General features: G+C 44.4%; 1 protein-coding gene across 4 annotated transcripts in view; it reads right to left on the bottom strand.

Annotated features, from left to right (window-relative positions):
• plekhh3 (pleckstrin homology, MyTH4 and FERM domain containing H3) overlaps positions 1-20,310 on the bottom strand; it is a 46,320-nt gene extending 26,010 nt beyond the window's left edge. For 2 of the 4 annotated variants that reach the window (XM_088622860.1, XM_088622863.1), the window contains exons 1-2: positions 19,611-20,309; positions 10,650-10,705 (exon numbers count right to left, since the gene is read on the bottom strand). In XM_088622860.1, the coding sequence (XP_088478986.1) occupies positions 10,650-10,705; positions 19,611-19,745 (191 nt within the window). In that variant the 5' untranslated portion in view covers positions 19,746-20,309. Of the gene's footprint in view, positions 1-10,649; positions 10,706-19,610 lie in introns of all 4 variants that reach the window. The other 2 variants (XM_088622862.1, XM_088622861.1) reach the window with 2 other exon arrangements.
• Positions 20,311-25,652: the final 5,342 nt, after the last annotated feature.

The raw sequence follows: 25,652 nt of genomic DNA, 5'->3' as shown, positions 1-25,652 counted from the left end.
TTCAATTTCGAGGCAGCTGACATCATTTCCAAAGTCTATTTCTGAGCAGTGAAATAACTTCATTCTGTTTCCGGGACTTATTTTTGGTAAGAAAGCGATGGCGAACCTGACAGAAGGGTGAATGAACAGGCACCCTTCTGCAGATCCGGTAATCACAGGTTTCGGTGAACAAATTGCAGACTCGTCAAGAGTTTCAGCGAGGCCGAGTGTCAGAGACCGAACAAGAGGCGCATTGTGGTCATCTGCAAGGCCCCGCTGCTGAAACGACAATCCGTGTTTTGTAACGGTTTAAAAATAACAGGACTTCAGGATATTTTTTTTTTGTTGCAATCCAAACACGATATGCACTACATCACTCTTACAAAATGGCATCGGATGCAGGACTATTATTGAAGACAGCTGAACCTTCTAGGTCAGTATCTGGTTTAAATCCCATTAGCCTGTTTTATGACCTGATGCCCTCCCCCCCCCCCCGCCCACAGAATTTATTTACCAACAGTATGTTAGAAGGAATATGGTCACTACCCTGCTTCACTTGAAAAATCAAGTAGGTTCCAGGAAACAGCCTGATAATGATTCTTAAATAATGCTTCATTATTTATTTCAAACATTTATTAGCTTATTGATTTCCTATTCGGTTCCTCTGAGCGGAAGGCTGTGTGGCAGGACCCGATCAATTGTGTGCCTCTATAGTGCTCGCTGAGAGAGATACTGTCCAGTTTATGGATAGCACACGTCTGCCTTCCCAGAGCAGGATGGGTAGAAATGACAAACTGTGGCGAACTGTTGGACAGCGTGTGTTGCCTTCTGCTGGAGCAGTAAAATTGATTTTTTTGTGTGTGTGTGTGTGTGTGTCTCCAAAGAGAAAAAACTTTGGGAGAATGGAATGCTTAGTGTATAGATTTCAAAAGTGCATGACAGTTTGAGCCTTTCTGGTCAGAAAAGTCCCATTCATAGAAAAAGCCTGTGAACTCTGAGTCTGGGCTTCAGGCCTCCTGGGATTGAAAAGGGTTATTAATACGATTCTTGGTTTAAGATCTATGGGCCTAATGCTTTGTTAAATTGCTTAATTAAACCTCTTAACAGTTTATGTTCTAAACCTGTTAAAACTGGCAAAACACTGAGCGAGACGGTAAGTCTTTTTGGAATTGTATATATTAAGAAAATGAAAGCATTTGATTTGAACAGTCTCTTCTTCATATTACTATCAGAATCTCCCTCCCTGTCTGACTAAATGAAATGAAAATTGTTGTAAATTAAGGATGGGTGACAGCTTCAAGTCAAGACTTGAAAGTTCCTAAAGTCTCTGGCTCTAATGTTTCCTCCTGGTAGTACATTCCATGCATCGTGTAAAAGAGAATTTTCAAATGTTGGTGCAACACTGACTTTAAGCATGTCCCGATGTTGTGTTCCCTGATCTTTAACAATTATTGGGGTCCACCTTATTGTTTCCTTTTCAAACGCTGAAGACCTTACTCAGACCCTCTCCAAGGTGTCTTGAACTCAAGAGTGAGGAGATTAGGTTCCTTCAGCCTGTCCTCATAACTCATAAGTTAAACCCTGGAATGAGCCATGTTAATCTTTGGGCTTTTTCTAATGCTTCTTAATCGGTTTTGGACAGCTGCAGCCAGAATCATATGCTGCACTAAAGATTTGTACAGTTGACACATACTCTCTCTTAAGTTGTATTATACAATTTTTGCCATGGAGCCTAACACGTTTTGCATTTTTAATTGCTTCTTTACATTGTTTATAAGGCCTCTGGGCTCTTTCCCCACTGTGTCATTTCTAGTTATGGCCATCCAGTAATACAATTGTCCTATACTGACTGATCCGTTAAGGGCCATTCCTCCAGGCTTTGAATCACCAGCACACTGGACTAAGTAGTTCCTGACACCTGTGAGGAAGATCAGAGGTCCCGGCCCTGCCTTCTCTGTGACTGGCTCACAAGGTTACATGCAATGTTTCAACTCATGGGCTTCTCTCATCACATATGAGGATGACTTCTAATTTTCCAAAAACCTCACTCTGTTCATTCACCCCGTCGTTTGCCAGTCGGCTATTCCAAAGACTTTCATTTAAAAAACAAACAAGTTTACAAAAGCGTACCCCGTTGCTACAGCGATGCAACAATGCAGAGCAACAACAGTGATGACTGATGTTCAGCTTTCCTCAATGAAATACGGAAACACGATCAACGTTCTGCATTTCGCTGGCACGTACTTCGAATAACATTCAAAATGCAGGACCCACCGTTATTCCACTATTCTGAACTCTGGTAGTTACTTTCTGAATGGAAAGTCTTCTGTTACACAAGAGGGTGAATTCTAGATTGCGTGTCTGCTTTAGTGATTCCTACCCTGGTCTTTTGGCTTTCAGCAATCATTCCGAGATTAATTCCAAGCTTTCCTGCCATGTCTGTGGTTCTGGTCCTGGAGGAACATTGTGTCTCCTGGTTTTTGCTGCAGCTGAGTTCTTAATCACAGGCCAATTGATTTCAGTTCTCTGTTAAGGACATTTTTGTGGGACGGATGGGATTTGTATTTGGCATCAACCCTGTACAATTTTCGGAGTTTCAGATCTGCATGCTTTCAGGTGCGTTTCCAGAAATGTAACCAACTGGATCTCTGCAGAAGAAATAAATGCTCGTTGTGTGTCTGCTACGACGTAACTCCCACTGCACTGCGGGCGTGTCTGGTACAGTACCTCTCCCACTGGTGTCGTGTCTGGTACAGTGCCACGCCCTCAGTGGGCATGTGTGGCAGTGTCTTGCCAACCTGCATCTGTTCAGCGGAAACTGATCAATTAGTCAGAGCTGTTCAGTCAGAAATAAAGTTAAGCAAGCTGAGCAGAGGGTGTGTAAAGTTCTGTGGTCTGAAATTGTTGGAAACAGTACCTTTGAAACAGGGTATTTGTGATACTATAGACTGGCTGGTGAAACAAAAGTTTAAGACTCTCAGAAGCAGAGCCCTTGTAGTCCAACTGAGAGAGGTTCGGTCAGACACAAGATCAATTTCCTGCAGCAAGAAGTGAGTTGCTTTGGTTTTAATTTTTTTTTTTAATGATGCTGCTCATTTTATAGTTATTTTTTTCTAAATTCTGATTACAAATCAGTTTGACCCTCACTGAAGGTGAATGTTGTGTGCCACAAACTCTGACACACAGGCTATTAACTTTTTTGTTTGCTCGCGTTATGAAAAATGCATCAGAGAAAAAGAAAAAAATATCGAATGGCGGTATCAGTTAATGTATCAGCAAGAGGAAAAACAAACTAAGTGCAGGGCTGGTGGATTTCTTGAAGACGTCTTTAAGAGTGTCATTACATTTGCAAAAAAAAACTGGTTATTCTGAACTTGTAAAGCTACACTGGACAGGATCAGCCACCTGTAAAATCTCTCCAGATCCTGGAACACTTCCAATTCCAACCAGGTGCTGAGATTCAGCAATCTGCCTAATCTGCACACTGACTCACCCTGACTAATAAAACTGGTACAGACAGGTTCGGTCTTTTTTTTTCCTTGCGAAGTCTTGTTCTAAGCAGTTTTAATGACCTCCCCTGAAATTGCTGTCGCCAACAATCTAAGAACAGGTTCTGGTATCCAGCGTGTATCTCACAGAGGAGAGGTGTGGAGAAGGAGTTGATATCTGCCCAGCAGTTCAAACACAATAATCCCTCTGGACCTGCCTGGTCTCTAAGCTCTCTTACAGAGCTGTTTATTAGGATACCACTGGCCCACACAATTATCACAACAGCTCTGCTCTGACTTTACATTTTAACCCCTGAGCTTTAAGTTCATCACCTCAGTTTTGAACTATACACTCATGTTTACAGAAGATAAAACTACGATGTCCTCTAAAGACACGCCTGCAAAGTTCGGGATTCATGTTGAAAGCCGAAGAGAGCCAACAAGTGCCTCAACTAACTTGTAGCCAGTATTGGGGTCCAACTGATGCCCCGATTCAGGAGCCACAGTTTAGTCAGATTAAAGAGAAAATAAGCAAAGGTTTGGATGGGGTGCCATTAAGAGAGGTGCCCTCTCAACCCCTTACACAAAGGAGGGATCTCTCTGGATGTGTTATATCTGATGGTCATTTGGCAGAGACACAGGAGAGACTTTACAGAGCTCACAGCTGATAAACACCTCTCCTCTCACAAGTGCTGTAGAAATTCATCACTGGCCCAGGCCTTGGAACAGGGGACAGGAAACAGTTTTACCCACAGATTAAACTTGTTCAATCATGTTCCAGAGGAAACAGGGTGATACTTCTCTGACTGAGTCCCCTGAGACTGAGAGTGAGCGAGCAAGGAAACCTGCCTGATGAGCCACGTCTCACGTCTGAAATTCCAATTCACTTAGACTCGAGATGTGACACGAGCTACATTCCTTTATAGTGCTTGATTTGTCAATTCCAAAAACCAAGCCAAGAAAATATGAACGAAGTCCCTACTACCGTATCCATACCTACATTTGGACTTCAACCATAAGTTATCGGCACTTTCCTGAAAGTTCAATTTTGTAATTTCACAAGTCCTGACTGATTCATGTGATATTTGTAATTGTCTGTGGAACGTAAACGTCTCACTCTATTCCTGAGGGAAAACAAAATCCTGTTTCTGGTCAGATTCACCTCTGATACTGCTGCAGCCTTTCCTCCAAGCATGTCTTGTCCCACTTAGTACCCTCCTAAGGAAGTGATGTGTGTTGTTACTTCCTGCCTAACTTCATTGGTCTGTGACTTGAATCTGCACCACATTCCACGGAATACTTCACTTCCTGTAAGGAGTGTTAAGCCTCCAAGAAATGTAATCTGATCATATTCACTGCACTTCCTTTCATCCAGAATTATTTTAACAACCTAATAGAGCTACAGTAGCTAGCAGGACAAACAGGATTCTGAAAAAGTAACTAGTGACTGCCCAGAAATCATACAACACAATACACAAAGAGTCTGAAAAAACACTGGACACACATTATGTGTGAATGTGCTCGTATAAACAAGAAAAATAAGTTAAGGCAGTATATCCTTTTTTCACGTGCTTAAAAAAATAATTTGTATTTTCAAAGAAATGTTACTTGCAGATAATCACTGCATTTCTAATGTTATGGTTTTGAACGCGGACACACTACAAGTATGCGAAAAGAACTCAACAACGGGGAAAAATCACCCCACAGAGAAACTAAAATGAACTGTGCTGTTTGTTTACGGAAGTGAAGTTAAATTTATGGAAAAAACTCTGCTGTCCAGATGTGGATTAGATACCATGTGACCCTTTAAACAGAAACATCTGGAGCCAAAAGTCAAATGGGAAGTGGACAGAAAAAAGGAAATGAAAAATTGCTGTATATAGGCACATGTAAACATACACTGCCATATACCTTAAAACATAATTAAATGCAGCCTTTTATCTATTAAAGGAATGGAAATCACTGAACTCCTCTTGAACGCGCCAAAACCTCTGGCTACTTCAAACCCTTTTCACTTAAATATTCTCATGAGGGGGTGAGGAAGGCAGCCACTAAGTTGAAAACCAATTAGTAACCGATTATTAATTGTCAGTTTAATTTGCCACTTGGCTTCACAGATAACCCTCAGATGGAATCAAGAGGGGCTGGTATCGAGTTTCCCAACTTGCTGCGCTTGATCGTTTAGACATTGTGATTGAGCCAGGAAAAGGTGAAACATCTGCATGATCAGAGGAGGAGGTGTCGCAGGGCAAGACTGGTGATGTCACTCAAAGTCTCAGGGCTCTTTTGACACTGGGACTGGTGCTTGTGTCTCCACACCCACAAATCAATTCAATTTAAGCTCTATTGTCCCCTAGGGGTAATTTGTTTTACGGCACAGTCAAACAAAACACAATGAAATCAGGTTCTCTCACGAGTCACACGAGTGCCCTTGGTCCGAGTCCAGGCACAATCGCATACTGTACAACACATTTGTGCCATGACTTCTGACTGGCACAGCTTTCGATGGTGAAGGGCGCTCTGAGGAACTTGGAAAGGAAGAATGGAACAAGTTTCAAAGTGTAACATGTAACATGTAACATGACACAGCTCAACGACAGCACTCCCCAGAGTCTCACTAACCCGGGGGCACTAATCTTTTTGCACCAAGAGCACATGGAGCAGGTGATCGACGGAGTGCCTGCGTTAGGTCATGGGCAGGCTTTGTGCTTTTCGGTGTTCAAAATTTGAATTCACGCACAATTCTGTAACAAAATCCTCATTTTGGAAAGTTGTTTTGTTCGAGCACACTTTGATTCGTGTAAGGGTCTCGCCAGATGTTGGGGAGCTCTTTTATTGAAAGCGATAACTGCTGAGTAATTCGCTCTTTATTACTGGTGTGGCTTAATGGGGAAATTAAAGCTGCCTTGAAATCACTTCTTTTAACCACAGCGGGGGAAAACGTGTCTTTTCAGGCACTGCAAGAAGGAGAGCACGTTACAAAATACTGGTATTTTCTAAAGAATATCTTACTAGCAAGCACTGCAGGTGCGTTATTAGATTTAAAACTCAGCCTCAGCCTATTGATGTGTGCAAACAAACTATCTGAACGTCATGGTTTGCATGTGTCAAAGATGTGGAGAAGCTGCTGTTTGAATAGCCCCAGTTGTACGCGTCCCTGTTCACTCACCTAGCTGATGTGTTCATCAGCAGTACAATTCGGAGACCTGTAGGTGGACTAACCATCAAAAACCACTGTTGGTACAAAAGGCCATTAGCTTTATCTCTCATGGAGAGGGGCTGAGCAAGTACAAGGAAGCTCAGGGCAGCACCCTGCAAGTCAAAGGGGCCGGAAGTGAGAATCTCCTGATAACAAGACTCCTTTGCCTCCATCGCCCCCCCGCCCTGGTATCCTTTAAAAATGCGACTCAATTGAAGAGAGAGAAGAGACTGTAGCAGTAGAAACCCTTGCCAGAATGCCGAACCCAAATCCAGGTGCACATCTTCAATCGCAAGTCCGTGTGCCCAGATCGCCTCAATGGCTGCCTCTGAGCACCCCTAAACCACGTCAGTGTGAGCCAAGTGCTGTCTTGCGGGAGCGGACTTCACTCTCCTGGGATTTTACGGGTCTCTTGTCTTTTGCTTCAGATGGTGGGAAAACAGGAATCTAGTGATCAAGAGTGTATGACCTCCAGTCTTAAAATAATCTGTTTACTTAAGACAGCTGCCAAGGAATTTTTTTCGGAAGACCGAAAAAATGTGGCCGAGGAGGGGGGGGGGTGGTGGAGAGGGAGGGGGGATGGGGAAGGAGGAAAACAGAGGGGGGAGGAGAGGATGGGGAACCTAGGGGGAGGGGTAAAAGTTTTTTTTTTCCTGCCTCCTCTCTGAAGGGAGGGGGAGAGTTCCTGTACAGGTTGCAAATGACAGAGCGAGAGAACGAGAGGGGCCAAAGGTCAGGGAGGCTAGTCCTCTGAACTATTCGTCACAGCTCGGCTGAAAACGGTGAGAAACAAGAGGGGGCAAAAAAGACGTGCAAATTTCCGCAGCTCTGGGACAAATTAACGGTGGATCAGAGGGACCCTGGCTTAAAGTTTCTGAGCTCTGGGAATACGATAAGACATTTCAGCAAGCAGGGGACAAGGGCACAACCTGAAACCTGCTGACAGCAGATTCTGAACCCACACCAGAAAACCCAGCGCTGCACGCAGGGCTAATGACTAATTAATCATTACAAATTCAGTGTGGCGCCGTGAACAAATCAATCAGCAGGAGGAAAAAGGGCAAAGTCTGAAAAACTATCAGTTTTTCTGTAATTTGACTGGATCCTAATCAGTGAAGCGCCACACAAATTAAGGAGACAGAGGAAAAACTTTAGATAGGAGATGAGCTCCAGATTACTGGTTTAACTTGCTGAAGACATGCATGTTTCTTAAAATGCCCTCTGAAACTCGGTGTGCAAAAGTAAAATCATTACTCTTTTTACTTCCTCAATGGGTCTGCTCTGACAAAGTAGGCCAATAGCACAGTAGGCCCTTTGATTCATATTCCAGAATTTCAAAACCACTTTTTCACACTAATATTGAGATGTATTTAGTTTTAGATCCTTATTGGAGTCCCAGTCCACTGCAACAGCTTGTGCAAGAGAAGCTGAAATACTCAATTTCAATTTAAGAATCATGCTCAGTGAACAAAATGCACCTAGCTTTGATCGTTTGCTTGCCTGATCGTGCTAGAAACACGCAGAGCCGTGCAGGGAATTAAAAAGACATAGAACAAAGGAGCCATTCGGGAACATTTTGCACCATTTCGGTCAGGCCAGAGCTGAGAGATGAGACAATGGACTGTTCACTCGCAGACACCTTCCAAAGGGAGACAAATGCCAAAGGAATGTTGAATCATGCATCTCATCAAGAACGCAGTGTGGTTTGGTTCTTGGTTTGCTAAGAGATGTATTGCATGCCACGCTTGGTCCACTCACAGTTAACCTCATTTGTCCTCTGCTAGAAACCTATTTCTGGAAGAAATATCAGCTGTTTCTCACTAATGCTATTGCTCCACAGTTTATCAGCAAAGACTGTATTTTAAAGTGGTTCTTGGTGCAGTACTGTACTAAGCCATTCTTTCCTGCACAATGGCTGACCTTAATGCTCCTGGCTTTCTCCTGCTTGGTCATGTTTACATACTAAATGTCAGCTTGAATTTCTTTCTTCCAAACAGTGCTTTGAAAGCAAACACAAAAGGGTAAAAAAGGGTTTGCCCAACCTGAACTCGCTAATTTGTGTCTCTGGATAAGAATGCAACGCCCTCACTGAAAGTATGTTTCAGACTAGAGGTCACAGAACTCCTCAGGGCCCACAGATTCTATCTGGGGGGTCCCACAGTATAAAATCAATCACCCTACACAGTGGAATCGTTCCATCAGCCAGCAGCACTGCTTTCAGTACTGCATAGTTACATATATAATTATACATTTATAAATAATAACAGCTTCATTCTAATAATTCCAGACTTCTGTCTTATTTTGTGTTTCATCTGTATGACCCTTCATTTTTGAAAAGGAGTCTGTGTTCCATAAAAACTCAAAAGTCCCCCCAGACTTGGAAAATGAAATCCAGGCTGACCAGTTCTGTGTGCTGTTTGTCGGACCCCCTACACACCTCGTCTATGCTTCATTACGTGACAACATCCACGCTTACCATCCTCCCCAGAAAGCAAAAGCTTTGGTCACTGTGAAAAGCTCCGTGCAACTGTCCCCAGTTGCACAGGGCCCTTTTGGCACAACTGCATAGATGGTGCTTTTCACACCTCTGGTAACCGTGTCACACAGGCACACCCTGTCTTTCTGCTTCCCTGCTCGCCTGAGTCATCCCCCCTCCCTCTGGGCTGACAATCCAGCCTGACTCCTCTACTCCGCGGGCTCTCTCCCCCCAGCTGTCACCAGCCTCTGTCTCCCACACTCTCTGCCCTTGGGGCTTTGTTTGAGAAACGCCTGGGGCAACTCCTGCGTCTCGGGGGGGACGCCAGCTTTTGGGGCCTGCCCCGCGCTGATTTGCCACGAAGGCGAGGGGCCCTTTGCCCGCGTCTCGCCTTCGCACCCGTGAGGTCGGCAGGATTAAAGCCAAGCCGGCCGCTCGTCAACGACCTTTCCCGAGAGAAACGGGAATCGGTGAAAGGAAAGGGAGTCAGAGGCCCGAGAGCTTGCTCTCGTGCGACGGCACGGTCACAAAGGGCCGTGCCGGATTCGTTCCCACGGCAATCTCCACCCCTTTCTTTATCTCCTGCCGCCACCTCCTCTCAACCTACGATCTCCCAGCCATGGAGGCAGACGCTCCGAGCCGCTGTGTGCTCAGATAGAGGGAGACGTCTGCGGGACTGTCCGTGTGTTTGAAGGGAGAGGAGGAGGCAGCGAGTGTGGAAGAAGGTCCAGACAGTCTGTGGGCTCCGGCTGGGTTTCCGAGGCCGGGTGTGGATCGGCACGTGTGTGTGTGTGTGTGTGTGTGTGTGCATAAGGACCACTGACGAAGCTGTAACCCCGGTGGCTTTTTTTAGCTCGTGGTTTTTAGCACAGACGGGCGTGGACGGCAGTCCTCTCCCTCAGAGGTAGTGACGCGAGTGGTTTGCTCAGAGTGTGTTTCAGCATGAAAGGCAAAATCCCCTACTACACAGCGGCCCTTTTAACCCTACTGGTCTAGACGGAAGAGCGCCACCTACTGATCCAGGAACACCACTTACAGCAGCGGCCTGGTTTTCCTTAGAGGTCTCCCACCCCGCCACTGAGCAGGCCCAGCTTTGCTCAGCTCCTGAGATCTGCCCGGATCAGGGTAGGTGGAGATAACATGAGAATGTGCCAGAGATCGAGGTCCCTCAACCTCTTTTTTCTTTGTTTTTGTAATTATTAACTAACAGGGCATCAACAACCTTAATATGTTATAAAATACATCACAGGTCTATATACCTCTTTATAAAAAGGCAACAGCTGGTCCAGGCGAGGGGTATCACACTTAAATTTTACATTTAACTTAAACTCAGTATAAATAAGCCTGTGTATTCAACATCAAACCAATGGCTATGAGTTTCAAGCGGTAGCAGAGGAAGCCAAGTCTGGCACATCACAATGGTAAGCAGAGTGATGCCCAGAATCCAGGAAGAACTCCTTCTGCCCGGGCGCAGACAGGAAATGACACAGGAAACGGCCTCACTCACCTGCTGGGTCCGTTGGCTGCGCGGGTGGGCTGGGTCAGTGTCACCTCCAGTGGGCTCTGGCAAAAGAAAAGCAGAGTAACGCGTTTAGGCAACAGAAGAACAGTCTTTGTTCTTTAAAAAAACAAAACACAGCACAGTGGAAATTCATTTGCCCTTATTTCCTTGTGCCTAGATCTGTGATGCACTATAAAAGACAGTAAGAGAGTACCAGCGAAGGCCTCTTCCCTGCAGCGAAGTGCTCATCTTCCCATGGCCCAGCTTATCCAGAAAAAAAGGAACTTCCAAGCTAGTAACATATTTTTTTAAGTTTGCTGTAAGGTTATTCCTGAACCTGGGGCAACTCTTCTGATGTCTCACCATTTAATACAAAAAGCCATTCTGAGCTGGTCATCAACAGCAATGAAACAGAAGGCTGGGTTGCGCCCTCTCCTCTTTTCAAAATCCCTCTCAGGAGTTCCCAAACTACATCGGAACTAGGTCCATCAAAATCAGCTTTTTTTCTAAAAAGAAAAGCTTCTCTCACAGTTTCTATCCACTATCCATGTTCTAACAGCTTCATCCAATTCAGGGTCACAGGGGAGTTAGAGGCAGTGGAAGCGGGGTACACCCTGAACGGGACCCCAGTCCATCACAGGCCAGACACAGACACACATACAGGTACAGGGTCAATTTTCTCAAAAGCCAATACATCTACTCAAACACACGGAGAACATACTGTACAAACTCTACTTAGGACAGCATCCCAGGTCCGGAACTGAACCCAGACCCCCGAGATGTCATGCTGACCACTGACGGGTCTATAAACTGGAGCTTTGACAAGTGGAAACAGTTACCTGAAAAAAAAAGTTGAACCCAAGTGAAATGTTTTCCTGCTCTTTGAAAACACTTTTGTTTGGAGTCCGAAGCAAAGTATCTTCTTGTACAACAGGCTTTTGCATTCCTTAATAATGGCAATACTGTACCATTTCACCTAATACAGTACACCTACTGTATCTGCACACATTCTTGTCTAGATACTACAAACTACTACACACTGTACTAATAAATATTAAAAAGCTCTTTAAGTTTAAGTTTAAAGTGGCACTGTATGCTTTTCGGGGGAGGACAGGGGACAGAATGTTCTTGGTTTGGCTGCAGTTAAGGATTTTGTGATACCTGAGGGCCACATCTGCTTGTTGACTCACCGAACGTTTTGGAGGTTCAAGGCTCGTTACTGATCATTTCAATTTCATTTCCTTTCTGTCAGCCCTCTATGACTCTGATGTCATACAACCTTGTGTTAACGACAGCCAGGAATCCGAATTTGAAGCTGTTTAAAGTGCAGCTGGGACTAATCTGAGATCACAGTGTTTTGGCCTCTTGAAACATTTTTCCCTCGTGTGGTTCCAGACGTTTTTAAATATTTCATGCAATTTTTTCACTGTGCGCTAGTTTTAGCTCTATGCCTTATTTTAAATATTGAACAGTTACATCGGGAGAGAATATAACTATATTTTTAGGTACATACCAAATGAGGCAAGCTAGTCTTTTAAACGCATTATATTAAGGTGAGTGTTAAGACTCAGTGCTGTACTCTTACCTTTTGGCTATGTGGAATTGCCAATTATCTTTTGTTGTGTACCCACCTATCTAAGTTTTGAAACATGAAACAGAAAACATGAGTTGAAACTAAGTAAAAGTTCATTTAAAATTGAGAATGGGAAGCAATTCTTTACCCAAACGGTTGTGGGAGTATGGCGCAAGCTACCCAGATACGTTGTTGAAGCTGGTACAGTACCTTAGTGTCTTTCTGGAACAGCTGGAAGAGATCCTCAGGTCAATGAGCCACTAACTACCAAAAGGGCTGAATGCCTCCTCTCTCTTGGAACTTACTGAAGGTTCTGACGTTGAAAGTGCCAATTGTTTCAAGACTCAGTTGTCTGGAAACAACCCCCACGCCCACTCAGGAGAGAATGTGACAGGCCGGCACGAAGACACCCACCTGAAGAGCCACTTGTGTTTCAGCCTACCGGAAACTCCACTGGGGTGCTGGTGCTCATTGACAGAGCACCATGCCTCTCAATGGCACCACTGTGAGCCTGCAGCTGCCTGGAAAGTCACAGAAGTCACTCTTGCTCCAAGATCCTAGAGTGCAACTAACCCCACTCCCACTACTCATCAACTACCGGCCAGCGGATCCCAAACCCCAACCCACTTTGTGCACCAGTGCACAGGATCCTGATCACACCTGGCTAACAGACATACAGCACAACCTGAACTGCACAAGCCAGAGCCACTCAGGAGCTCCAGTCTGAACCTGTGGGAAGCAGATGCCAGTTTTGGCCACGAGCAGTGCTGCTGATTATGGGAAATCTCCCTGGCAACTTACCAAAAACCTAAAAAAATTATATTGCCCCCTGGAAAGAGAGGCTGCAAATCTACAGCAAGTTCTTAAATTAGTCCAAATGCTCAGAAGTTCTCTTACTGCCTGAGGCTAGACAGACAAAGTAGTAGTAATCATACTAACCTTTATTTATATCTCATGGTGCAGCATCTCAAGACGCTGTACAATAAAACAATGAGTAGCTGTGTAAAACAGACTCCATCACTTTTACAGCATCACCCTGAAGGCAGCTCTCCTTAGCCCTTCTGTTATCAGTAGGTGTGTTGTTCTTGATTTCACATGCATGTTAGTAATTAAAGTAACACCTTGACTTCCACGAGTTAAGATGTATCCTGTTGGCTTGTCAATACCATCCTGATTGCTTGTTACTTCCTGTGGGTTTTACAGAACACTTCTGGACTGAACCCAAGCATTCTTGTCAAAATAAATTGCATTTTTTGTTTAGTGTTTCTTTTCCCTGTTTTTATTTTGTTGTGATAAGTATTGTACTGTATTATTTTTTTTCCATTTGGAATAGGGAAAAAAACAGCAAAACATACAGTGAATTGGAAAAAACAAAGATTTTTTTGACACAGCCATTAGCCGAGTGATAGAAATCTTTGACCCATTTTTAAAACTTCTACTTTAAATGATCTGGTAAGCAAAATATCATTGTTGAGAAGAATTTTTCCCAAAGTATTTTACTGTCTCAGGCTGAACATCTGCTCATAAAACGCAGGTTTTAATCTCGCTCAGTAAATGCTATGGCCCAGAATAAAAAACTTTAAAATCCAAAGCAGCGTTGCGCTCACAAGAGCAAAACAGCAATTTCCCATCCCGACGAGGACATTCCAGAAGGAATTCAGGTCCCTGAGATGTTACTTTCAATGGTCCGCTAGGAGAACTACTGCTATCAAGTGGAACAAAGTTCTCACCACTTGAGCTGGAGTCAAGTCATCACTATTTGAGTGTTGTTTCCCAACATTTCAGGTCAAGTGCATTTCTGCTTAATACACAAAGAACAGGATAACCTTCCAGGACTACTGTGTTAACCTTGGGGACAGCTATTAGCTGTTATGTGGAAAAAAACAAGCAGACTTCCTGGATGCTCTTAAGAAAACTTAAGAGAATGGGCGAGTAGTGGGAGGTCATGCACATTAATGCCAGTGGTCAGGTTTGTTCAAATTTGCAAGTTTTACAGCCACCCAGTTTTGAATCGGCACATCGCCTTGGCTCGCAGAGCATGTGTGAGGATGGGCAGACAAGCTCCTACGACCCGCCCACATATCAGATCTCTCCATCTTTTAAAACGCCCCCAGCTCCTCGTCACCTCACTCACTGCTAGCCTGCAGACCCCCATCAAATCACAGCTTCATGGAAACAGCCTTTGCTCACCGATAACTGAAACAGCTAAGGAGGAAAAAAGAACTCGGCTCACAATATTGTAAAAGAACACGTTGCTACAAACACATATCATCGGTCAGCAAACTCCCTTGTGAGGATCACAGGTTAGGCCTCCTGTGCAGTTGGTACAGGAGTACCTATTCGATGGGTATTTGGATTCACTAGGCATCTTTGAATTGTTTTAAATGATAGCCGTTGCTACAGAAAATTTTGCAGATCATGCAGCAGTAACCTTTTGTGAAACTAGAAGAAAACACAGCTTTTGCATTGTTCTGTTAAACATCCGTGAAGTATTCTCAATGTTTCTTTGTTCCACGGTACAGTTTAATACATTGCCAGTGAAAAAGTGTTCTGTCTTTTCTGTAGTGGGGAGGGGGAACTCTGGGTTAATTCAAAGCCTTTTCAGATTCCAACTTAAAAAAAAAAAAACTTTGTTGCAATCCCATCTTCACCCATGCTAAAAAACCCTGCAATCTTTCATGACACAAAAGCAGGATTGGCAGAAAACTGTTGATTGACGCTTAACTCCATTAAAACACGATTACATCAACTGGAAAAGATCTACTGTTCAATCCATTGATCGCCTTCCAATAATAGATCTAAAAAATCGATAACCTAATAGCGCCTTACAGGAAAAAACACAGTGACTCAAAGCGGATTTAATTAACAATTAACTAAGGAAGGGAATGTAGACTGAATGTAGTCTCAAAATACTTTTGCAATCTGTAGTTTTTTTGTGAATGGGCCAGATTCTTAAAGAAGCAACGTTTTCTCTCTGCAGCTCCATGAATAACTCATTGCGTAGGATGGTTTTGGGACAGACTGTGCATATAAGGCCTGTCAGAGAAATGTATCCCTGTTATGCTTGTGAATGTGAAGGACCAGCCTCACTTTGAGTCACTGATGTCACTCTCCAAAAAAACACAAGAATTCTGTATAAAACGACTTTGATTGGAGCAAACTTGGAAAATGCTTGTGGAAACAATTGGAATGTGTAGGCAAAGAGGTAGGAAATGTCATAATGGTTGTTTCTTTTTACTTCTGCTCTTCTCAAATTCCACCTCCAGAAAAAAAAAAAAAAGCTTTTAGTGTTACTTTATTTTTCTCTCTTAACCTGGCAACTGACAGAAAACAAAACACAGCGATGCCTGTCCCACAGGAGAATCGCGGTAGTGTGAAGTGTGAATCACCGAGAGTTGGGAATGTCTTGATATATCCATTCTGCGTCTCCCTTCCGGCCCGGTCTCCTGGGAAAATGAGTAACCCCAAGGAAAAGCAGGAGAAGAGCCAGTTATGACTCGAAAAAACACACACAAGGGCCAAAAACTGCGGCAGAAATTAAACTGAATGTAAATATAATGGCAACAACATTGTGTTGGGTGGATATAATTAATTTCAGATGATTCATAAGGCGTCCTTCACCAGCTCCGATTTCCAAGACGGTCAATTCTGATTTTGATTTCAAACAAGAACAAGTCTTAATCCAGCCTGGAGCATGTGAAAAAACAAGCCAAATCGAACTGGGGGAAAGATACGACCAGCATTTACTCAGATCTGATCCGAGAGCAGCTGTTGCATGAGAGAATCCATCCGTTCATTTTCTAACCACTTGTTCTGATTCAGGGAGCTGGAGCCTATCCCAGCAAGCAATGGGCTCAAGACCGGGCACAGACCGGACAGGATGCCAGTCCGTTGCAGGGTAGACACAGACACACACTCACGGCCAGGGACTACTTTCCCAGAAGCTAACCAACCTCCCAGTATGCCTCTGGACTGAGGGAGGAAGCTAAAGCACCCAGAGGTTTGTATGCAAACGCAGGGAGAAGTTACAATCTCCACACAGACAGCACCCCAGGTCTGGAATCACACCAAGAGCCCCAGCACTAGAAGGCAGCAATACCAACCACTGCATTATATATATATACAGTATAAAATCAGAGAATGGGATTGCACATCGCTATAGAAACAATTCAATACAAACTCCTGGAATGAGAATCAAATAACTTGGCCGGACAGCTGGAAATAGAAAGGTGGCAGATCTCTCTGGCAGCGCTGGCACACAGCTCCATGGCACATTACCAGCTCCCTGATGTTTGCCAACCGTGCAGAAGCCATATACTGTAGCAGACCTGAGCGGGCTTTGAAACTTTCTGCACTTTTCTCTTAGTTTCTCATCAGCTGCAGGTTAGATGTCTTCTGCATCACTGGTAACCAGCCCTGGTCCTGAGGGACGAATGCATTTTCTGGTTTCTGCTCCAGCACAGAGGCCTTAATCACCTGATTGATTTCACTTTTCTACAGGTTATTACATTTGCTTTCAGCTCTCAAAAGCAAGGGGGTTTGTAATGGGTATCCACTCAGATTCCCAGATTTGGGTTCTCTGCCCAAAGTTGAACTGACATGCAATTGCAGGAGGAAATTATGTGTTGAGTCAGTGTCATTCCCACCTGTTTCTGCACATCATTACATGAATAACTATGAAGAGATGTTTAGTCAGAAAATAATGGTTACTTTAGCAAGTAACACAGACCTGCTAAAAGACTTGTTTGCTGTTCGAAACAGTTCCCTTGAGGTGGGATACCTTGGAAACTCGAGACTGAATGCATAAACAAGTAAACAAAAGGTCTGAACAGTTCAATTAACGTCATCAATGAGTACTAGATGAGCTCATCTGTAGCAAAAAAATAGTGGAAACCACTGTCTTACATGAACTTGATCAACAATCTAGGAACTAGCAATCAGTAATTAGGAACTTATTGCATGCAAATCAACTTCATTTGTACCTATTTATACATCTAGATATTAGTGGAACAATTTAGGGGAGATTTCTCACTCAAGGATACAACATCAGTGTCTCAACTAGGGATTTGAACCCACAACCTTCCATTTATGAGTCCAGAATCCTGACCGCTGCTCCGGCAGGTCTGAATCCTGCCAGTTCATCGCTTGTATCAGATATTTTTGGGTAGGAGGTGTACTCTTTTTTTCAACTTTTACAGAACAAAAATCTCCAAGGCTCCTGGTCACCTTTGGCTTTGTATAGTACATTAATGCCACTGATTATAAACATTCACCCAGCTCACTGTGCTTGTGAAAGGCATAGGGTGTGTCCTGTCTTCCCCAATGGCATTGCCCATTTTACAAATATGACCCTATTTAGCAGGTTTTTATGGCACGTAAAACCAATCAAACTCCCAGGAGCGCAGGAAAAGGTTCACTACCACAGTCAGAGATTTACAATGTTGTCGTCACTGCAGGGAGTCAACAGTGAGTGCAGTGAACGCAGGGCAAAAAGCTAAGGGCGGTTTCACAAAGTACCGAACACTATCATATTACCACCCAACCAGTCACGCTGACCGGTTTTAATTACAGGCTGAAGGATTGCCTGTCTGACACCATCGCAGTCGCTCCTTCCCTAAGAGTCTAGGGTGGCATATCAGCGCCGAGACAGTCCCCACTGATCGCTGCCTGCCTGAGAATCGTACTCCCCAGCCATATGACACCCAGAATTACTGGCTTTTCTTCTAGAGTCCACCCTTGCCGTGACAATATTCTAAAATGCCCAAGCTTTAGAAAAGACACCCTCTTGTTTTGTTTGGCAATATGACCAGATTTGCAGATCAAGCTTATGCTGCGATCTACGAATGCTCAACATCGGGCTCTCTTCCAACACATGCCACTGTCATGACACATATAACACATCCACTCCTCTTCCACAGAGAAGACACTGGTGCTGACCGGAGTATCACTCGATTTTCCACTACAATCTCTGAATATTTTGCCCTACGACAGACTGAGGAGTGTGCTTACTGGGAGGCATTCGTACAACGGGGAATCGTCTGTTACCTGATGAATGTTTGCTCGGAAGATTTTTTGGAAACACTGAATGAGCATTCTTTAAAAAAAACTATGGTTTAAATTAAGAGGTGAACATTCTCAAGAGAGTGGAGTGAGGTTCAGCAGGCAAAAGAAAAAAAAATCTTACAATAAGGGAAAAATTATCACATTCAAACCACTGTGCATTGCTCTATTTCACACTGAAGGTGAGAGGAGTAAAATGTGCTGTGATTTGACTACAATTCCGTACTGATCAATGCACTGATTGTGATTGTGTGTACTGATCAATGAGAGTCCATGTGTTGCGTTAGAGACTACAGTATCTTTTGCAGACGCAGATGTAAAGTCTTTGCTGTGAACTGTGATCCAGTCTAACCATTTGACCCCAAATGCACTCCTTATCTGGAAACATCCCTGAACTAACACTATCGTGCTCTGAACTCCTAGTCTTTGATCACTAAGACTAGTAAAGTAAACAGCATTTCAGATAGCCTACACCTTCAGCCACACAAAAATTAAGGACTGGGGATACTGTCTAGAATGTGCGGGTTTCTCAGAGTCTCTTCCAGAATTCATTGATAACACTCAGGTTTCATCATGTACTGTATATTACACAACTATAAAGTATTCCATTCAAACCAGGTATCCGAAATACCGCAGGCAGTGTGCTCAAAACTACTGTAGTTATGTGAATAATGCTCAAGGTTCCAGTGCATCATAAAAGAAAGACAAAAAGAACAGATTCGGGGAAACAGTCAAAGACAAAAACCGTGCACGACATATACCAGCTGTTTCTTAAAATATGACAAATGGGTACGGGAAAGAGGTATATTTAACTTTGTTACTATCTGTCCGTGTATATATGCTAACGGGGGAAGATCTGTGCACTGTATTTATATTCTGTATGATCCTCCGGCGGCTCTATTCAATAATTAAATGACTACTTATGGATCACAAATCTGCTAATTAGTCGTGTATGTATGCAGTCTGCACTGGCGTGCTTTCCCGGGTTTGCATGGATAAGTTACTATGCAAACTCGCTGGTTCACAGCTTGGAACAGAGCAACGCGGGTGTCGCAATAGTTTCTGTGAATCATGTTGGAAGCACTCAGATGGGAGAAGCGTTAAATGGATAAACCAGATCACAGCTTGAAGGGGTGATATTCATTTGCTGTCCTGGGGGGTTCGGGCTTGACTGGATAGTAGTTCTCTCAAATAATAACAACGTCTTCCTCAAATATGGCAAGCTGGATGCGTGCGCCGTCTGATCCTGTCTTGGAAGGGAGGTGAAGATCTTCAGCTAAATGAGCCTGGAAAAGACACCGACCCGTATATTGGAAGCGAAATGAAACACTTACCCGCCCGTTGCACGTCGGTTCATCCTTTGTGCGCAACTCAAAGGACTCCTCATCCTCTTTCTCGCCATACTCCCGTCCCAATAACTTGAACCCCTGCCGACAGCACAAAAACCAGCCAACTCCTTGCAAAGGCATTCAAAAAGGGGTACCTCGGTTACTTCCACCAGTCCTTTCGGGCAGATAGCATCCACTGTCGCTCCTTGTGTGAGAGTCCAGACACACCGGGAGAGACCGACGTCTTACATGTGAACCTGAATTCCACGGAAGTCCGATAATTGTACCATTCGCTTCCCCCAGCGTCTCCTTATAAAACCCCCTGTGCAGAAGGAGATGAAACGACGAAGGTGGACCGGGACAGCGGATCTCACGCCTTTTAAACTGTGACGCTATCACGCACAGAGTCGGTGAAAATGTATTATTTCTGCAGTTTCCTTTGGCAGCCGGCTCCTTCTTCGCCTGTCACAAATTTGCCCGAACACCTTGCCCGCGCAGTAAAGCGCAAACGAAATTAAATCCGTGCGTGCGGTAAGGTCCTGTTCCCTACTTCCTGGTGCCGAAAATAAGAGCAAGAGAAGCGAGCGACACTCCACCTTCAGACCACTGCACGCTGCCTTTAGGTGTGCGGTAGCTTCTGAGCGAACCAAGTCAGGGGGCAAAGGCGCACTGCCTGAACACAGGCTCCACCGCGCCGAGAGAGTACGCGCACGCTGGGAGGTACCGCCGGGCTGCCGGAGCCCAATGGCAGCTCACCGCCTGCCGGGGAGTGCACGCCCCGCATCGACCCCACCTCTGTCCCACAGAATGTTGCATCACATGCCCCCTGGCACACTGTCAAACTGCGGTGGAGGAGGGAAGGAGAGCGAGCCAGACGAAAGCACGACAGGCAAGTTCGCACTCCAGAGCTGTTTCTTAACCCTGCGTTGTACTCGCTGCAGGAAGACAACAACAACACACACTCACTCTTAGAGCTTTCAAAGCGACCCACACATTGTGATAAAGTCTGTCGCAGCGCCGGCTTAAGGTCGGGTGAGTTGCTATTCTGACAGTTTCCCAAACAGGGGGATCCAGAACGGAACATCTCCGGCAAAACTCTGGCCCGGGAGAGCAGTGCCTTTTCGCTACACCTGAAGCAGCGCTGGTTCGCCCTTGACATGCCCGTTAACATGATCACAACCAGCCCTTTCCTCTCCGTGCACAGCATGATGTAGAAACAAATGTAAAAAATACAGCTATAATATAAAAAGAGGATAAAGTCCCGGACCAAAATACCATAATCGTGCTTTTTCTTTTTTTGCCAAACACCAAAACATTGTTTTATAAAGCATTCCCTTCTACGCTCTTGGGCTGAGTTTACAAATATATTTTCATATAAGGTCTAAGAACTATTCGTGCCCAGATGTTATATTATGAACTTTGTATAAGAATACGCGGTTTACTAGAGGTCCTGACTCTCTGTGGTCATTAAAAATCCCAGGGGGTTTCTCGAAAAGAGTAGGGGTGTAACCCCGGCGTCCTGGCCAAATTTCCCATTGGCCCTTACCAATCATGGAGTGGAGTGTCCAGAAAAGCGCTATATAAGTGTAAGCAATTATTATTATTATTATTATTATTATTATTATTATTATTATTATTATTATTATTATTATTAGTTACTGTATGCAGTGGTGGGGAAGGTTGTTGTTACAGTGGCACAGTTACAGTGTCGTGAGGTGAAGAGTGTTATAGAGATATACAGTATGTAGCTGCACAGTTATTGTGTAACGTCATACTTCACATCTTAAAAGCAGTTTCCACTAAACACCCACACAGATAACTAGTAACTGGACTGGATGTTTTTTTTTAAATTAACTCTCCCTCAACATTAAATGTATTTCCAGGTTAATTATACGGTTACTAGACTATTCCGGTTTCGATAGTAGAAAAAAAATCATTATCTATAAATACCACTGCAATATCTATACATTTTTAAAAATGCACGTCAGTACGGAGCTTACGTACGTGGAATCTGTAACACAACGTATAAGCAAAGCCCCTGGTGGGAACATAGTCAAATCCATCAGCTCAAAGCGCTAGAAAACTTGGCATGCTACGGTTAGCTCGAAGAAACGAACCCCAGGCAGACCCCAGGGATTTCGGAGGAGCGCAGAAACCATGAAACTACGGGCCGCAGTGAACGCTAAACTCTAGCGCGCAAAATAAAGGCTAAACCCCGGTTGTGAGGTTCTGCCGGTCGTGGTTTGCGTGGTTTTCCCGTGAAATGAGAGCTGCACAGGATGTGGCTGACATGTGGGGTTTTCAAGGAAAGTTTAGGAAGGTGGACTGCAGCCCCAACTCATAATCGTTTAGGAAACAGTCATTTCCTACATAAATAAATAAAAAAAACGATAAATACTAGACGTATGGCTTTTCTCCTTCACATTCATCTTTTTCAGCCTTCCTCTCCGCCTCCCTCTGTCCCTCTCCCCCTTAATTAACTCTTCACCTACAGGATCCTTGGTCTACCGCCAGGGGGCTGGCCTCCCGTCAAGAGGGGCGCGATAAACCTCACAATGACAGCGCTCAGTCCACCTTTTCAATGCTGTTCACTTCTTTCTTGGGTGTTGTTATTCGCCGTGAATTGGAAGTAAAATGCAGGGCTTGCCTTGCCTCTCACTGTTGCCACCCAGGTGAGGTGAATTCCTTCGGCTGTGTGTGCGGGACTGTCACAGTGATGTACCAGTCAGGCTCGGTGACGTTCCTGCTTATCTGCTCTCCTGTCCAGGCACGTCTGCTCCGCTTCTTTCTTCAGATGAGAAAAGTGTCAAAGGCGTCGGCACCAATTGCGGTGTCTCTGCGTGTGGCGACAGAAAATAAATCAGGCTAGCGATCTGTGGAGACGGTTGGTCTTGTCTTTCAACAAAGGACAACCGAAAGCACAAAATTCAATTCAAGTTACAGGGACTTGATCTCAACACTAAGCTTAAATCTTAGAATAGTGGTTGCAAATGCGGTTTGTGAATATTAAATTATTAATGCATTGCTATAAACCAGTCTATTACGGGACACACATAAATGCATGCATACAAGGGGGAGTGGTCATTATTTTAGATATCCCGGTTAATCTAGGCTGCATTTCAAAAGCCGATCACCCAGCCGAAACCCACACGTCCACGGGTGGAACATGCAAACTCCCCACGGAAGTTACTCCAGGCCAGAGGGAAACTGTCTAGTTGCAATGTCACTGCCACACCGTCCTATACGTTTTTAGAAGAGTAATAAAAATACAGTTAATCTAACTGATACTAACTTCGAAATAAGTATACAGTTGAGGCTGACTGGTGGATCCTTTTCAGAAAGGGACAGAATTCTTAGAATATTAAGACAATAGCAATGAAGCAATCAAGATGGGCTGAATGGCCTCTTTTTGTCCGTACCCTTGGTTATGTTCTTAATATAAAGGCTGCATTATTTCTTCACATAGTTCCGATTCCATTTCCCTTCCTAAATATTCGTAAAAGCCTGTAATTTTTTCAACTTTAAGCCCCCAAATTCATGAAAGACCTATGGTTGTGGAACTTGACGCACTGCCGCGAAGCAGACATGGGCGTGGGGGGAGATCTGAACTGCGTGCACCTGTCCTCTGAAAGGCTTTCAGCTCCCTCGTGCTCTGGCAGTGCCAAGTGTGTGGCTCGTCCGTGGCTGGGCGTGGCAAGTCACAGAGGTCGCACCTCAGGCCCGAACAGGAGAGGAAACCTGATGAGCCAAGAGACGGGTCGGGTCACTCGGCGGATTTGCAACACCCTTCAAGTTCCAGAGGGCTATGCCAGGGTGACAGGCTCACACTGGAGGTGCCCTGATACAGAAGCTCCTGCAGCAGGGAAGGGCACTGGCTGGAGGACGCTTGCAGGTCTCATAGACAGCTCAGCCAGCTCCCTCATGGGCGGCTCTCAGGTGTGGTGCATACTGGACCAGACCCCCTCAAGCTTGTTAACATTCACAGTAGCTCTCTGCTTCTTGGGAATTGTGGGAGCCCCAGTCACTAACAGCTCATGACAGACCACAGAACTGAACCGGCAGCCTCTGGACCAACAGGGACCAGCCTGGTCGGTTTAAGCCAAACTTAAAAAAACAACCTGCTCGTGCCACTGAGGAGTTCTCCTTCTTTAAGTGTTCGGCCTACAGGAAGAATTGCTCTTTGAAGCAATGAATCAGACGGCTTCAATTTTCCCTTCGGGACTCGTTCTTTTGTTTTGATGGGCAGCATCTCAAAGGCTCCGCTGAATGAGTTCTTTTACAGCCGGGAACAGTATGAGCACAGTCGAGGAGGAGTAGTGGGGGGAAATGCAGGAGGAAAGTCTGCTGAGCTGGTCAGCTGTGGATACAGGACTCTCTTCAGAGCCACTTTAAATTTCAAGCATTTGCATTATGTTTATGAACAATCGAGCAATAACCCCCCCTAAAAAAGGTTTCACAATGATAAATGGCCCTTGCCTTGATGTGGCGACTGAGTTGAGAGTGTGTATTTCTGTTACAAAGTGCTTATCATGCCTCGGCTCTAACCCCAATCCCCTCATTTGTAACCCTTTACCACAAGTCTCCTGCTCTGACAGAGACCTGTCTGTTCTTGCCTTTGTCTCTGAATCTCACTGATTTGTTTTTTCTCCTCTCAACCAGCTCAGTCTCTTTTTAACCAGGTGAATCACAGGGGAACGGGAATGGTAAGGAACTGTATTAGACAGACCACTGGGATTGTCTCATACTCCGCAGTTGAGAGCTGGGTTTACTCTACGTTTTGTTTCGGTGGCTCAGCGTATTTAGTTGTTTTTTTCCCCCCCTCAGTGTTTTATTAAAGCCAGGCTGTGTTAAACCGAGCTGGGATTTGTAGTTACAAAATTGCAGGTTTTGTAATCAAATAATTGCCCATATGTCAATATGAGCTCCACTACTGCTTACAGCAGTGGTCACCTTGCTATGTGGGTCAAACACAAGCAGGACCGGGGGCGGAGGAGTTTGTATACACCAGGAAACAGCTCTGTGTTTTCCATGTCTATTGGCAATCTTTTTCTTCTGCCGGGAATCGCTGTTTTGTCATGAGAACCGGAACGTCAGTGCAGAATGTGAAACTTTTCCATCCACTGAAATTTTACTGATTTAAGCACTGGAGTTAGGATAAAAGTCGTATACCAACCTATAATGTGAGTTGATGAATTAAAATCCACACTATCTAGACCACAGGTTCAAATCCAGGATATGCCATTTGCTGCAGCAGATAGGGGTCCCCAGAGAGATTGCTAAAACCCACTACACACTGCAAGATGCAATACATTGACACTGACAGCAAAGGAAACGTGAAGCAGTAACATCACAAAATATGAAACGTTTGAACATCGCATGCCATTTGAAATTAATCAGTCCTTCCTTTAAAAATGTATCTCAAGGCATCATACAAAGGTGACTGAAAAACTGTAATTTGCCCTGTGTGTTGATGTTCAAAGTAGGGAGCTGCGTCAGCATGCGTAGGCTGCAAAGGAACAGGTAAAGGTTTATTCCGTGCTGAAAGGAAAAGAAACATGACGTTTGGGCTGTGGAGCCTTCTTCAGGTGTGTCTAAAGAGAAATGTTGTGTCTCTTTTCTTTTCAGCACAGAATAAACCTGCTCACGTGTGACAATGAGACTTTTATCTATCCCCATGCCACTGAGTTCAACAGTAACTTTTTAAAGTAAAATGTTTAATTTCACAGCCAACATATTCCCTTTACAAAGGAAAAGAGAAAATCGTTTGTAGGGGATTAATTTTATCTGGCCAAGGTGCTGCCCATCATCTCCTGATGATTTTCAAGGGCAGGTTCTGACTGAAGAGTGAGCCCGCAGGACACTCTTAAATAAAAGAAATCTGGCTCATTGGGCAAGTTGTGGCAGTGAACTGAATTTGATAAATTCCCTGTTAGATACATTTATTAGCATGCCATTTTGCGAAACAAAAGCAAGAATGTTGCCTATTAAACTGAAAGGTATTAAGACATATTAAAGTATCAGGATTCTGGGAGAATTTATAGAGCCACA

Source organism: Lepisosteus platostomus, chromosome 28 (assembly GCF_059453375.1).
Source record: "Lepisosteus platostomus isolate fLepPlt1 chromosome 28, fLepPlt1.hap1, whole genome shotgun sequence".
NCBI classification, from domain to species: Eukaryota; Metazoa; Chordata; class Actinopteri; order Semionotiformes; family Lepisosteidae; genus Lepisosteus; species Lepisosteus platostomus.
The sequence above is the reverse complement of the archived record's forward strand: the minus strand, read 5'-3'. Positions and strand labels throughout refer to the sequence as shown.